Consider the following 17,018-nt stretch of genomic DNA (forward strand, 5'->3'; position numbering starts at 1 on the left):
CTCAAATCGGTGCGAGTACCCCAAAACTTAGGCTCTGACTCTACTGCAAAATCATCTCAAAAGAAGACCTCTTATTATGACTCTATCTGATGATATAAAGTCAATGCTAGTAAAGTACAAACCTAAAGGAAAAGAGCAAGAAAACGCTGAACAATCCTTGGAATCAGAAAAAAAGAAAAGAAAAAGGTTCCAGTCATGCTACAGGGAGACAAAAAGACTTGTCTCAGCAAGTATACATGTGAAAAATGCGGTACACATCTTTGTTTGCAAAAGGACGCAAAAATAATTTGTGATCAATGTCTTTCTGTAAAGAGCAATCAGTAGAAAGAGACATGCTTTAGTTCAATAATTTATTTGTATCTGTAATAAAATCAATTTTATTCATGTATTTCTCCATTACAAAATGTCAAATATTTCTGTTAATTTGAAAGTGTAATGAGCCTGTTGTTCACTTCTGTATTTGTAAAGTCTGTAACAATAAAGGTAACTGCAATTTAAAACAAAAACAAAAGAAAAATAACTGTAAACAAACAAAAAACCACCAAAATCATCACATGTATCCACGGGATACATCGCGATTAGTGGCGTCATGAAAGTTGACGCGCCTGCTGGATCAAAGGAATTTGTGTGCACTACCTTTCTCGGAACGGTCTCAAAGTGGAGCTTGTCTTTTGGACTTTCTTGCAGGAACGACACGCACAATTGCAATCAATTTCCAAATGTAGTCAGACCTTTGTTAATTACTTTAACGGTGTATTCAAGTGTCTATGTGTGTGTGTGTGTGTGTGTGTGTGTGTGTGTGTGTGTGTGAGTGTGCGAGTGTGTGTATCGGCATATGGGTAGCCCCAGGTACGACAAGTCAATTCTGGTGGACAATGACTTGATTCTAGGCATGGACGACTGAACAAGACTATATCCAGAGAAAACATATACGAGTCCCCAATGTGGAGCATTGGTACCAGGTAAGGATTATTTTCCGATGTTCTCAAGTGGTCGTCGTTCTTACGCCTGCATTGTGCTATCGGAAGTTTCATTTTTATATTGTTTGTTGATAAATTACACTGCTCTTCTTAACAAAAAATTTCTTTTCTTATTTTAACTTAAATTCCACATTTCTGTCAAACGGGAATTATAAAAACACAGATATGGATTCATTATTTTCAGTAAAAGTGATGTTATTACAAAAAAAAGGAATAAGGCAGATGATCATGACTAAAAAATGCGAATGAGCTCTTGCAAAAAATAAAAAAAAGTTGTTCAGTTGATAAGTTGGTACAGTACTTGCCATAAATGGGCTATATTTTATTTTTATAAAGTTGGTAGTGCTCTTGCCAGCAAAGGCAAGTATCCCGATTTCGTGTGTCGGTCCAGCAGAAAGTTTCAATCTGCAAGGAAATTTGACTTCATGGCACACTCTGCTGCAGGGTGAAAAGTTCATTCTGAAAACATCCCCCAGACTGGGCCTAACTGATATCTTAGCAATTGCCTTTCCTCCAGGAGTGCTTGTTTTGCAAAATTCGCAGGAGACCTTCTGTAAAGACTGGAATATAGGAGACGAGCTACTGGTGGAAGTGAAGATGTGAGGACGGCTGGTGAGTCCTGCTTGGGTAGCTCAATCCGTAGAGCACTCACTCGCGAACTGCAAAGGTCTCTGGACTGGCACAGGGTTTTATTCTCTGCCAAAATGTTTCATATCATCGCACACTCCAATGCAGGGTGAAAATATCATTCCGGAAACATGCTCCAGACTGTGGCCAAGCCATGTCCCCCCAATATCCTTTCATCCAGGAACCCAGCCTAGCAAGTTACACAGGAGAGCTTTTCTGAAATTTGGAAGGTAGGAAACAATATACTGGAAGAAGTTAAGCTATGCGTACGGGTCGTTAGTTGCCCTTGGATAGGTCAGTAGGTAGGGCAGTTCCGCCTGAAAAGGAAAGAACCTGAGTTTGAGTCTCGGTCCAGCACACAGTTTTAATTTAGCAGTAAGTATCATGAATGACAAGTGTTTAATAATATGTGTTACTAACTTTTCCAACTGAATTGTCATTTGAAGTGTCATCTTATGCCAATGATGCGAATTAAGAGATGTCTATCTATAGACAGGACGGTATCTGGCGGGTAAAGGTTAACCAGACGCTGCATCTGCAGCGAAGCTTGATAGGGATCTATACTCTTCTACACCTGTAATAAATAAAATTTCCCCACCTTCATTATCTGTCTGTATGTGAAGGCTAATAGCAGGGAGTACGGTTTTCAGTAAAAGACTTTTGATGAGGATGTTTAGTGTATATAATTTACTGCTACACCAGACAAGTGGTGCAACCGTAGAACTTAATGCTATCCGTGCTAATCTGAGATCTTAAAAAAACCGATTAGCATACGTTTTCTGGTTATTTCGTTGTGAGTGTCCTTAGCTAAATAAACTAAAAGCTGATGCGTGTACAATATTTGAGTTGTCACTGGTGCCCCTTGTAGGAGAGTTATGCAAGCCGCCAACTCTAGTCACTGCCATCTCTACATACTACTGTCGCAACTGTGCAGGCATCACTGAGAATTCGCAAAAACAAATTTTGACAGCCAGCTACATGCCAGAGCAATGGCAGTTGACGGCGTTGCAACAATAAGAGGCGATAAAACGATTTCCTCCTCTACGAAGGATTCCGTGGTTAAGAGGACTCCGAACATATTGATCCTTACGGTTCATGTCGACGAGCACGGAGTCCTCGATGGGCGCGGTGAGCTCCGTGTTGGCTGCTTGGCAGGTGAGCCTCGTGTTGAGGTCCGCCCGCTGGAGGCCCTCCAGAGTGACGTCAGCACGCACAGCAGACCCGTCCGGCAGCACCACCCCCAACGTGCCCAGAGGCTCGTCCTCGCGGAACCACTGCACCGTTGGCGGTGGCGACCCTGCACACACAATGGCCACAGCAAAACTGTTACATTAAGATCTACAAAAGCACGCTGAAAAGTAATGCCTCCGGCTTTTCATTGTGTTCTCCTTGTCGACTGTGATATTACAAGTCATGCATATTGCTCCCTCGACTTTCAGTCTTTGCTGACGCCACTTGCAATCGTCTGATACTAAAATATAGACTTTCACGTCAGAAATGTCATGTCCATTATAATTATCCGGGCAGTTATGCCGTGGTCGGTTGATGAATTCTGTGTCAATTCGCAACGTTTCGTCCCCGTCTGCGGAGGACAGACGTTTGGAAGAGCACAAGGGCAATTGTAGAAAATGAGAAACGGAACGATCAGGTCTTGCGGAGCACGCTTTCCAGCCAGGTAACCACCAAATTTGTTTCGAGGAGACGTAAGTACTAGCGGCCACAAGCGGATATTACGAAAGGCTCTACAGGGAGGCACTCGAAATCGCCAAACAATCTAATAATTTCAATCGAAAGGAGGAGAGCGTTAAATTAAACGGTACATGGATGCTGGTGAAGAAGATTTGCACCACCCGTCCACCACCGGGTGATTGGAGCGGCGATCGACAGCAGCGGACAGCGGCCAATTGCACTGACGTTTCGAAACACGTGACGTCACGCCTCGACGACGGAGCGCGCGGACACGGAATTTAGCGGCAGTCAGTAGTGAGCCAGTGGGTGTGTTGTACCTTCCATCGAGCTACAGACCCTCTTGATGATGTCCTCCGGAGACGGGTACGAAACGTTGGGAACTGACACAGAATTCATCAACCGACCGCGGCATAACAGCCCGGACAATTGTAATGGACTTGCAATCGTCTGCCGCCAGAGAGCTTCGAACTGTAGCAAGTAACATGTCAGACCCTCAGAAAACCAAAACCTGGTACGTGAAGAGTTTCTGCACACATGGAGCACCCATTCCTTGCTTATTAGAATAACAGACCACACACTAGTGCTTAGACATCTGAAAAAACCTGACGTTTTGGGTTTGCTGTCATCCATCACCTTTCATACAGTCTAGATTTGCCACCATTCAATTTTTATCTATTTAGAAAATTTAAAGAACACCTTAGAGGTCTTCATTTTGATATTGTTGAAGCGGCGACCGCAGAAGTGAGACTGTGGCTCCGTCAACAAAGTCAAGCAATCTCGAGTGTCGACATCAACAAACTGGTCCGTCGTTGGAAGAAATGTGTTCGCCGCCAGGTTGACGGTGCTGAGAAATAAAATATGTAGACACGAAGAATAAAGGTGGAGAATGTTAATAAAGTTTGTTTCATTTAAAAAAAACTTGAACAGATTTCACACAAAAAATTCAAATTCACTACTTTCAATGCGCCCTCGCACATAACATTTATTGGGAATGAAAATGTTCTAGAGTTTAGGTCTATCGCACCTGCTGAATATCCTAGTCGGATTTATTAGAATATAGGTCACTCTGTTCATAATAGACACGAGACTGAACTCGCGGTCACAGATACGCAAATCCATGGCTTTCATGAATATATGAATATCCTCTGTGAGCTTGTTGTTTTACAGACATAAGCAGGTCTACGGTTTCTCATGTTGCTCTGAAGATGATTAGATTTTATGATGACAATAAATATCTTAGAACTGTATTTAGTTTCCGTTGTCTAGTCTTGTAAAAATTTTATTTATACATTACTTTATAAAATTATTATCACTACTTAAGGTCAGACAGTGCACGCTGGTACAATTTCTCTTGCTTGGATTTTCATTCCACCCTATTCATTGTTCGGATGCTTGTATCTAATCATTAGCTCTTTCATGAAACAACTGCTGCTTGTTTAAGAGTCTGGTCATACTGCTCCTTTCAGCTACCTAAAGGTTATAGTATACATTCTTTATCATATGTTAACTTAAATGTTCTTCTACCTGATTTAGTAGTACTTGAATTTGTTTTGAGGCAGAACAACCAACTGAGTGAGGTAAAGCTCTACACAGTGTCACAATTTGAAATCTTAAATCTAAATTAAGCTATTTTGGAACAGTAAAATACTTTTGCTGATTTTCTTGCTTTGTTATAAATCATAGCTTATCAAATTTCACATTTAATAAAAGAGTCGTCTAAACAGCTTCCACAATTTATGAAATAAAAATTTTATCCTTTCTGAGTGGCACGTTACGTTTTTTGTGATATAACACCTCAAAATTCCCAGCTTCTAGTGGTCCAGCGTTTCCAATTTTCTGTATGGTTTGCCATACCATAATAGAAATGGGTACCTAAATCCCTATTCTCTGTCGACTAGTCACCCACACACACACCGATTATGTACAGAATCGATGTGGTATATATAAAGCAGCTCCGTGTAAAGAAAATCTAGTGTTTCACGCATCTCACTATTTATGACACAATGTCTCCTTGTTTTGCGAATAGAGTTAGTGGTGTAAAAGAAGGAAATCAAAACGCCATGCCTGATGCTAAAGTTTTACAACGTGAACAACAAAAAATATCCTAAGCGAAATCTTTTTTTACTTTCACTGGCTTTTTTACTGGCAACGAGAAAAGTGTCGAAAAGATTTGGAATTATGTGTAAAGTTTCTTGGAGGTTGCTAAGCGCCCTGACTCTCAAAAAGTGGAATAGTATATTCTGGGTAATTTGCGCGCCGAAAGTTGGCAGAGTCAAGGCATATACGTAGTTTCTAGCTTTAATAGTTGTCTTGTTGTGTTAAACGTTTCATGTAATGTTATTCTCCTTCATGAGTCGGTTATGGCAGCATATCAAATTATTGTTCTCCCTGGAAGCCGATAAATAGGCACCTGTCTCCTGCACAGGCAACTGCATTGATCGAAGCTACTGAGATACGCTACGATACAGGCTGTAATGATACAGATGTCACTACAACGCTAAACAATACCTTTACTAACAGTATTACAAAACTATGGTGAGGTAAATTTTTCGTCATGATGTATCTGCTTACAAACATTACCTGTAAGTTGAAAAACCAAAATTTGAGGAGGGACCGATATGATGTCTCTGACATTACTGTAAAAAATGTGGGTTAGATAAATTAGCCATAAGTGATGTTATAACATTTTTTTGTTGCTGATTTTGTGTTCAAGTTCTTAAAAGTATTGGTAAACAAATTGTATTTTTAGTTGTAATTTTAATGTAAAATTTTTTGTTCAAATATACAGGGTGACGCTTAATTAAACCGACAAACTGCAGGGACGGTGTCCTGGCCGGAAATAGAGGAAAAAAAGGTCCTATTGAAATGTGCCCCAAAATGGACGGTATGCGTGCAACAACAATAAAACGTCCTGGAACACATTAGAGAGCTGCATCGCATTAATGTCACGACAGATGGTGAAAGTGGCTTCCATCGTATTGGACGTGATATGGATAGTAGGGATTGTCATGCAGGATACACATAATCTTATTTTTGCTTCGCAATAATGGCAGGCCACTTGCTTGGAACTTGCACCAGGGTTTGTACAACCCGGTCCCCCAACTCTGGTATGCGCGCAGTCCGTCGCCTGCCAGCACTATTATCTGTCAGAAAGGATCCTTATACCACAAACGTCCGAAAAGGGCTTGAAATGTTGAGTGATGTGGTTGGTGTCTGACGTTTCTTGTTTTGGTATAGCTGTGCTGCATCTCGACCATTTCCACCTGCTTGGCCGTACACAAACACCACCTCGGATTGTTTCTGACACGAATACCGGACCCTTCTTCTCCTTTCGGTATGCTGCGTCTGTCACACAACCAATAACACACAAGGAACTCATGGCACGTGTAACACGAACTGCCATTCGTCAGCGCCATCTACAATGGGAACGACTCATTTCTGCACACATGTTCATAGGACATTTTTCCTTTATTTCCAGTCAGGAAACGGCACCCGCGGTTTCTCAGTTTTATTACTGTTCAACTTGTACATGACTCTTTCTTCTAAAAATTCTAATAATGATCGGTATTTCATCGTGGACGGGATGACGTTGTTTAAATACGAAAATACACAGGTGATCCACTTTATATCAAGTAGTGGTGTGAAGCGAGTCAGACTTGTAAAATACGTATTTTAGTAACTGCGCCAAGTAAAAATATAATGTTAAAATATGATGTTAGTGACATCAGTTATGTAAAATCTGTAAAATACGACTTCATCTTTTATAGATTCTCATTAATCTTTTAAGTTCTTATTTCCTATGAAAACACGAAATTTTCGTCCACTTTACATAAGATCACATGTGCTTTTATGTACTTGACATTTACACACTCTTCTATGACACCTGAAGTGAAGTTTGGGCTGTCATGAGAGCTGCGAGAAGTCGGATTTTCCCGCCAGCGTAGCGCATTTCAAATGAACTTCTATGGGCTTTGATTGACTATTCAGTACTTCTGTAAAGCACTGATTCCCGATTGAAAATCTAATAGTGGCGTAGCTCCTGAATTTCGCATAACACATACGCATCGGCAACATGTATGTAAATGGCAATCGGTCGGCTATGGAGTTTCCCATTCATACGCAAGGTAAACGTTTTATACGTATGAATGACACGAAACATCTCAGGAGGATAAATTAATTATTTTAGCATAAATTGTGGTTTTGAAGGAAATGTGTTACCACAAGACAGTGGTTGAATGTAGTTATTAAAGTGGTAGATAGAGTAATACAGGGATACAGCTTACATACTACCTTTTAGAGGCACTGTAGCAACAAACAGTTACTAATCGCTCCGTACGAGTGAGAGTGAGGAGATTTCATTGTCAACGTTAACTGTTTAAAAATTTACATGGTATGAATGAGTTTTAACAGAACACAACGCAAAAAGCTATGTTCCATAATTGTGGAAAGAAAGATTACAGAAGTAACCGAAAAGCAGTAAAGGATCAAACACCTGGTCCGTTTGTCCTCTGTCGTTCCCTATATCTGTCAAAGACCTCGTACGTAAACAGTAGGCTCTCTTTACAGATGAAAAAGGTTTTGAAGTCAATCTGATCGGAGAACTTGTTAACAATGTTGGGGAAAATGGGTTTACCGCTTGAGTTCTAAATACACTGTGCATTTCGATATGCGCAACAGACAAAATAATGCTCTTTATAAAGTAGCATACGATCATGAGTCACTGAATAGGGAAGAATACTCGATGTTTTATGGTATAAATATTGATGGGAATTTGACTGTAGAAGAGCACGTTACTGGGGTTCCCAAAAGCTTATTTGTTTGGCATATTATTTTCATTAATGAATGACTTGCAGTACTATTTTCTAGGGTAGTAAAAAGTTATAAATTTCACACAAACGAGTCGTGAGGGCATGTTAGGGTTACCAAAAATAACCTCTGCAGTCTGTTCTCCAAAGTCTTTGTAGTAGATATAGTGTCTGTACTAAGAATCATCAGATACTTTGTCTTTGTTTTTATCTGTAGATATTTGCAACAACAGTATGGCATTATCGATTTGCGCAGCTAATAGAAAAGTTTCGATAACCATTTTTAAAAAATCTGTGAGCAGGAGTATGACTCTTTGGCACGATGGAATAATGAACATCAAAAGGGTGCCCCTATTAAATGAGTCCTGGATGTAATCATTAAAAGTTCAGTAAGAAGAAAGAGGAAAGTCCAACCACTGAAACGAAACACCAGGCCAAACTGACACTAATATTAAGTGGAAATGAAATTATCATCACCTCGTAAGTCTTTAGTAAGCAGGCGGTGGATGTACTTAGAGGAACTGCTGAGTTGTACCAGAAATGCATATCAAATCCACATGCAGGCAACACAAATCGATCAGTCATTGATGAGTCTTCGGCTGCCTACCCAAATGTTAAAAAAGACACGAAATCTAGTTAAGAAAAAACCGTGTGACTACAAACAACTAACAAATCGTTTTCCCATTTCGCTGTGCTGTAGATTCTCACCATTAGTCTTGTGCTGGAGATTCCAAACTGGGTGGTTAGCTGCCTAAAGCTAAATGTCGGCAACTGAAAGCTGCAACCTCTCTCCGGAAAATCAGTCATCTTACACCACATATCCAAGCCAGAATTTCAAGTTCCTCAAAGCAAGTTTGTTGTTCTAATCGCAAGTCTGCAACGAAAAGTAGAAAAACCTGGAGCGAAGACTGAATTGAACTGATCTACAACTTACCATCTTCCCTCTGCTCCCTACAAACTCCACTAATCGGATGATCCCGTTATATGTTTTTCGATAACACTCAAGAAAGTGGACTTCCTTGCTGCATGTAAAATTCTGAGAAACTGCCAGTCTAGATCCCACTCTCTCTCTTCACTTATTTTTTAAAGATCAGGCACTGAATTACTTTCCGTCTCTTCTACATAAAGGCTGATATCACCCCACATAGAGTTGCCTTTGGGTGACGCAGTTCCGCACTCATAAGGGCAAGGAGAGAGTAGTAACAGAGCTGATACCAGATAGTTTCCTGCGAGAATAACAGATATCACTCTGTTGGAGCTGGTCTCTCTCTCTCTCTTTTTTCAGAAAGTGCTACTCAGAATAAACAGTGGACTTCACTCTCCAGCATTCCAGAGGGGCGTTAAGGGTGACTGACCTTCTCCTCATCCCCTCCGCTGCTCATCACGGTCCAGGCAAGTATATAATAAAAGAAACAAAGGATAGGCAGGAATTACACAGATAGTGAAAATTGAGACGGGTGTTGGCAGTTCAGTACTGGCAGTCACTGATAATACCATTTACAGCAGTAGCAGATATCTGTTAATTGGTATGAGAAAAGACACAGTTGCTGACACATGAAATCAGAAGAAATAAATATTAAATCTGCCATCGCAGCTATGGGCTGACGCATTTCAGCTATGGGCCGACGCATATCACCTTCAGCACCATCTCTTTCAGAGAGACAGACAAGAAAGCGAGTTAACTCTCCAGCTACATCCACACTCTGCATGCCACACACTGCAGTGTGTGGTGGAGGATTCTTTGCGTACTAGTGTCCCTTCTTCTCTTCCATGTTCCAGTCGCGAATACTTCGCGGTACACACGATCAGCATGGTCTCCATGTGAGCTTTTTTGCGAGATGTACGTAGGAGGAAGCAATGTATTGGTCGACTGCTTTAGGAACGTCTGCTTTGGAACTAGGAACAGGTTACTCTTCTTGGGATATTCTCCATTTCCGAATCATTTTTTGCGGTCGTTCCACTTTAGTTAGCTCTGTATGCATACTCCTAGATATTTTATGGAATCGATTTTTCTGCCATTGTGCAACCATACAATAATAGATCTATGGAAGTTTGCCGAATTTCGTGGCCGATGTTACTGAAGTTAAAATCTTCTTAGTTGTTAGGTCGAGTCACATTTCTTCAAACGATCGAAGTTTCGATCTTCTTCACGATCTTAGGATTTTCACAGTAGATTGAACATTCTCAGAGATCAGTGTCACTAAATATCTCTTAACCAATAAGCGCACTTCTCCAGAGAAGACTACATTGGTCTCTGAAGGTGCTCAATCATCAGTAGACACTACAAGATCCTGAAGACGAACCGCGCAGAGGTGTCAAAACGTCGATCATTTGAAGAAATATGACTGTATCAGATGCCCTCTGGATGTCAAGGAACACAGCATCTACTTGGGCGCCTATATCGTGGACGAACAGAGCGCGTAGTGTTTCACAAGACCGTTGTTTTCGGAATCCATGATGGCTGGTACAGAACAGATTTTGCATTGTTAAACAGATCTGGCATGTGTGTGTAATTTCAAGTCTGTAGCTCACTCGAAAGTTTGTTTTAAATCAATTGCAAAATTTGCATCCAACAGATCGATAAAGAAGCACTTTATAAATACGTCATAGTAAAACAGCAAACACTATTAATTATTAAGTAGTACTTTTATACCCGCAGCTTCGCCTTAGCCATGTGCGACATATGTAGCATCTGTCTCCTCCTATCTACTCTTTCTGTCCATTTCTTGCTCCGCCTCTCACTGTCCATAACCGCTCTAAATATGTTTTCCATCTTCTTCTTCCTCATCTCTTCGACCATCTACTTCGCCCCCCTCTTTCTGTCCATCAACACTTCCTGCGTCTCTCTGACCATCTCCAATCCTCCTACTCTCTGACATCTTTTACTAATCTCATCTCTCGTCCGCCAAATCTGTCCATCTTCTCATCTCTCCTCTCTCTCCATTCATCTCCTCCCAGGCTCTCTGGCTGTGTATCTCTCCTCCCTCTCTATCCATTTCTTCCTTTCTCTGTGTGTCAACCTCCTCTCCCCCATTTCCTGTTCTGCTCTCTGTGCATTTCCTGCACGCCACTCTCTCTCTGTCCATCTTCATCTTTCTATCTCCTCCACAAGTGTGTCTGTCCATATCAACTTCACCCTCTCACTATCCTTCTCTTCTTTCTCCCTCCTTCTCTGTTCAGCCATGTCAATCCACACATACACCTCCTGAAACGCATTCAAAAATCAAGTCCTAAGTTTTTACAGGAAAACGATAAATGCTTACACAGCAAATGGCAGGCAGCAAATTTTAAAAAACGATACACGGTTAATTTTCAATGTTTAAATGGATGAATCATTAAACATTTAAATGTTTTAGTGGATTATGTGTTGATGTATTACTGAAATGGCTAGTTAGATTATTTAAGTAATAACTGAAGATATAATGAGATTTTACGAACTTAGTAATGTCCATGAGGAATATCTATGAAGTGAGCTTATGTACTGTGACCTTCGTACAACAGTATTCGTTGTGCTAAGAGTTAAAACATAAAATTACAAGAAAATCGATGTACGTCAAAGGAGAAAAACGTTTCTGTCCATACATAAATACCATAGAGATCTACTTACTGAACACCACCACAATTTGCAGTTAAATATAAAATCACATAATATGCACTGTCAATCTGCAATAATGTATTTTAATGTACTGAAGATATATTGAGAAGTTCTACACTGTTGCAGTGATAAGTACTAAGCAGAAGCTTTACAATTATTGAATAACTAAATATCTGAAACTAGTATCACCACGACACTAGTAGATTGCTGTGAATTATTCGATAACCTAGTAGCCTCTTTTTACGCTCCTACCAATATAATTTGACAGATTCTATTAGACGATATTTGTATTTGCACACGTTATAAGTTCCTCCATCTAAAATTTACGCTTGCTTACATATCGACGACATTGGCTGTTTTCCAAAGTCAACAAGCAACTTTTGTTAATTGAGATTAGTATGTGGTACATAACTGCCTGTGACCATTATAAAAATCCGCCATTTTGGTATTCTTGCTTGTTTATGTCGTACTGATATTTATTCACAGCTGCTACAATTAAACATTTGCTGTCTACAGTATAATACAGCATACAGTTGGTAACTTCTCACTTCATAATTATCAGGCCTGGCACGAAGTTCAGCAACACAATGAGAACAATCTTTTCTCTCGTCTCCAAAGCGCCCAACATTTAGCGACGCTCTAATAAAAATTAATTTTCGTGTTCACTTAACGACAGAATGTAGCAATATTTATAACTCAGCATGAAAATACAGAACATTTATGTAAAAACGACTGACTAATGCTCATCTTGGATAATTTACTTAATTTGCTTGCTGACTGAATAAGAGCTGTGGATCAATTTCTAGTAGCATAGCTCATAACAGAACTTGTATTTCTGTTTTATAATGTACGTATTACTTACATAGCGAAAGTGAAACGTTGAAGAAAATACTGATATGTCGCATTAATTCACAAGATTTGGATATGTTAGGGCATTATGTGAATAGGAAGAAAAATATTATGAAACATTGGAAACACCATGAATTTTTTGTAAACAGTCTTCATGAAGACAATACTGATATGTTGCATTAAGTCACAAGATCTGAATATGTTAGGGTATATTATGAATAGGAACCAAGAGATTATGAAACATCGGAAACACCATGCATTTTGTGTAAACAGTCTTCATGATAGCAGCAAATAATATTGGGAGAGAAAAGAAAATCGCTGTTTGAGCTGCAGAGACAATGCAAGAAGACACATTGCGGAGCTAACGTTGCGGATTTAACAAATTCACAACAGGAATGTACACAGTTTTTCAAATAATTTGTGAGAACTTGGGTAGTCTGTAGTTCTTAAATATTTGTAACGCTGTTGGTCCTCGCATGAATTACATTTTATGTGGCTGTTATTTGTAGTTGTCGTAAGGGGAAAGATAAACAATTCTGAAATCCAGGTAATCGATTTGTCATCTAGTGTGATAAGGATAGTAAAGCACAAATTCATAAGGTATTGTTTGAGTAAGGTATGGATCAGACACACTGACAAATATCCGAACGACACGACATGGATTTGCTGACACAGCCACAAGATTAACCGCGCTCAAGGACGATATGACATCTTGATATCACGGTCAGAGGTGTTAGTTTATATACTGCAGTGCTATATGTCAGTAACCACGTTAGTAGATGGTAATTATACCGTAGTTATACACAGTGAGTAACATAATTAATTGCAAGAAAATGTATGCAGTAGATATGAGTCCGTAAACACGTCGTTTGCGAGATGACTGCTTTAACAGCCGTCACTGAGTTAAGAACGCAATATATATGTACGCCATTTGGCTGCATTCAAACGACAAATCAGGCGAGTCAGTTACAGCTCTGATTACAGGAGATTTGCTGTTCACCCTCTACTGTGCCACACCGCACCACTGGGAAGCTGTGTAGCAGTCTGTCATGTTCAAAAGTATCAAGATTTTTTGTTGTGTTCAGAACCGTCTGAATTTTAAGCAATTTAGCACTATGTAGAAACCTTTTCTGAACGATTTGTTGGGTGTTTTAAAAATGCTCCATTAACTATCGTATTCGACGATGAAACTAGAGATTTAGGTTAATTCATAACTGAGGCTTAACTAAATAGTACTTGATGTCTCTACAAACCATATTGGTAAGTGCTTTGTGGCTCCCCACTGACTGAGCATTTTACTTGTTCCAACAAATCTTGTGCTGTTACATCCATTTGACCTTATACGACAAAACTCTCCATTGACCCATCTTTGTGCTGATGGTACCGGCCATAAACTGTTCTATATAAAATGGTGAATCCAAACACTTCCAGCAGTCTAAATTTCCAGTAGTTATTTTGCTTAAGCACCCAGTTTCGGTGTTAAGTTACACAAACCTCAGGCCCTCTGACCGACGTCTAGGAAGAATCCCACCCTGATCCTGTCAAAATAGCGGCCAGCATTCTGTGATTGATATCAGCAGATTCGTGAAGATTTTTGACACAGTGATCCCTTCGATTTTTGTCGGCAAGTACTTACTGATAGGATGGCTGTGTCAAAAATCTACGTATACCAGTCATTGAATGCTGGGCCCTATTCTGACAGGACCGGAGTCAGGATTCTTCTAAGCAGTTGGTCAGGGGGCCTGAACATGGTTAATGTATCGCTGAAACTTGATGTTCAAATAATATAATAACGAGAAATTTAGATAACTGAAGGTGTTCGGATTCGCCATTTTAATAAGAGACATGTTGATTAGGCACTGGAAAGCCAGCACTTGGTGATTATGCATTTTGCAAGTCACAGCTTTTGTAGACATCTCGAGACAGTGAAATATGAAACTGTCTCATTGAAAAGCATCATCTGACTGGCAATGCATTTTTCAAGATCGAATTTGTCAGTACTTATTGATTTGGCGAAATATGTAAATGCATAAGTGTGCATGCGCACACATTATCGACTTGATTGTTTAATCTACATTTTGGCTCGACGTTTGCTGTCTCTATTCTGTAATTACCTTTCCCAAATAACAGTTAAACAGTGAGGGGAGAGTCCTTCTCACATGACTTTATATCAAATGGTCCAGAAATTTCTCCCATACATGTAACTTTAGGGCTAGTGTCGGTTAAAGTTTCCTTAATAAGTGTTAGAGTTTTATTATCTACCTATTGTTCCTTAAGAACTTAGAAAAGAGAATCACGGTGAACTGAGTCATAGGCCTTTTTAAAATCCACAAATGTTATTATTAAAATCCATAGATGTTATTACTAGAAATCATTGGGTGCTCAAGGATTAGTTCAAATTAAGAATTTGTTCTGCACAGGATCTTTATGGTCTAAAATCTGCTTGGTATTCACCAATTTTAGGTTCTAACTGTTCTTGGGCTCGATCAAGTAATCGTTGCCAGAGAATTTAGTACGTGACCGGGAGAAGAGCGATTCATCCGTAATTATTAACATTGGTTCCATCCCCTTTTTATGCAAAGGGATGAATTAGGGCACTTTTCCAGTCCTAAGGTATTTTTTCAGTTTGCCAGATACGTCCTATTAGTCGAGTGATCTCTTTTATAATGTTACAGCCAACTGATTTTAGTAGTTCAGCACTTATAACGCCTACTGCGGATGTATTATTGTTTTCCAATCTCTTTATTTGATTAGTTTTTTTCTATTTTGTAAGGTTTCTTAGATTTAGGGTTGGTATTATTAATTTGCTGTGGTGGCAATTTATTCGCTGGTTCAGGACAGATTAGCAGTATTTCGAAATAATTAGCATGCACTTAACAATTTTACTGGTTGTTACGAGCCAAATTCCCATTTTTAATTTTGAAGCATAGACTTTGAGGTTGGTGACCAGTTAGTTTTATTTTGAATGTTTTATAAACATTTCTTATATTGTACTTTCTTAAGTATTTTTCGATTTCTAAAAGTTGGGCATTTTCGTAGTTTCTTTTAGTCTGTCTGATTAATTTAGATGCTTCTCTTTTCTTACATTTAGGAAGGCGTTGGAACGTACTTTCAGTTCTACTCCAGTTACTATTCCAGTTTTTGAATTTCACTCTCCCAGACTTAACTGCTGTCTCACAATTCGCATTCCGCGAAGGGTGTTTATGTTTCTTTCGAAGCGGAATTAAATTTTGTGTTGTTTTGATGAACTTTTCTTTTAGGCTTTGCCTATTGATGGATTATTTTTTGTCAAGTTCGCTTGTTAGACTGGGAGTTATTTTAGCAGTGTCAAATTCGGGGACAACATTTTTAGTTTTGAAGAGTTTTTGAGGTTGACGTTTTACTTTAATTTGCGTTAAATAGTGGTCAAAATCAATACTAGCCGCTTACCTAACTTGGACATTTAAAATTTCTTTGTGCCTACGGTATGAAATTTCTACATGATCGATTTGAAATTCCCTAATAAATGTATTGGGTGCCCGCCAAGGATTTTTTTTAAAAGGGTTCTTTTCTAAATGTGTTGACATGATTTTAAGGTCAAAAGTTTTGCATGCTTCAACATGTCTTAGGCCATCTTGGTTTGTCCATTTATGTGCTGGAAATCCACCAACCGTTTTCTTATATTATTGAGAGAATTTTCGAGCAGATATTTTCTAACGTTTCCCAAGCTTCATTAACCTCTTAAGGTTTATCACAGTTATCCACATTGACTGGCATATGGAATTATTTGCGGATTAAAGATTTAAAATACACTAATTGGACAAACATACTATACTAGAAGTGACATGGGATTACTTTTTCACGCAATTTGGGTGCATAGATCATGAGAAATCAGTCCCCAATACAACCACCTCTGGCCGTAATAACGGTCTTGATACACCTGGTCATTGAGTCAAACAGAGCTTGGATGGCGTGTACAGGTACAGCTGCCCATGCAGCTTCAACACGATACCACAGTTCATCAAGCGTAGTGACTGGCGTTTTGTTACTAGCCAGTTGATCGGCCACCACTGACCAGACGTTTTGAAGTGGTGAGGGATCTGGTGAATGTGCTGGCCAGGGTAGCAGTCGAACATTTTCTGTATCCAGAAAGGCCCGTACAGGACCTGCAACATGCGGTCGTGCATTATCCTGCTGAAATGTTGGGTTTCGAAATGATCGAATGAAGGGTAGAGCCACGGGTCATAACATATCTGAAACGTAACGTCCACTGTTCAAAGTGTCATCAATGAGAACAAGAGATGACCGACACGTGTAACCAATGGCACCCCATACCATCACGCCGGGTGATACCCAGTATGGCGATGACGAATACACGCTTCCAATGTGCGTTCACAGCGATGTCGCCAAACACGGATGCGACCATGATGATGCTGTAAACAACCACCAAAATGACATTTGGCCATTCGTGCACCCAGTTTCGTCGTCGAGTAC

The 17,018-nt window shown here is 39.7% G+C and overlaps 1 protein-coding gene across 1 annotated transcript in view; it reads right to left on the reverse strand.

Annotated features, from left to right (window-relative positions):
- Positions 1–17,018, reverse strand: part of LOC126267870 (hemicentin-2-like) — a 778,179-nt gene that overhangs the window by 227,057 nt on the left and 534,104 nt on the right. The window contains exon 5 of the mRNA XM_049973180.1: positions 2,698–2,904. Coding sequence (XP_049829137.1) covers positions 2,698–2,904 — 207 coding nt within the window. The remainder of the gene's footprint in view (positions 1–2,697; positions 2,905–17,018) is intronic.

Source organism: Schistocerca gregaria, chromosome 4 (genome assembly GCF_023897955.1).
Source record: "Schistocerca gregaria isolate iqSchGreg1 chromosome 4, iqSchGreg1.2, whole genome shotgun sequence".
In the NCBI taxonomy this organism is placed as follows: Eukaryota; Metazoa; Arthropoda; class Insecta; order Orthoptera; family Acrididae; genus Schistocerca; species Schistocerca gregaria.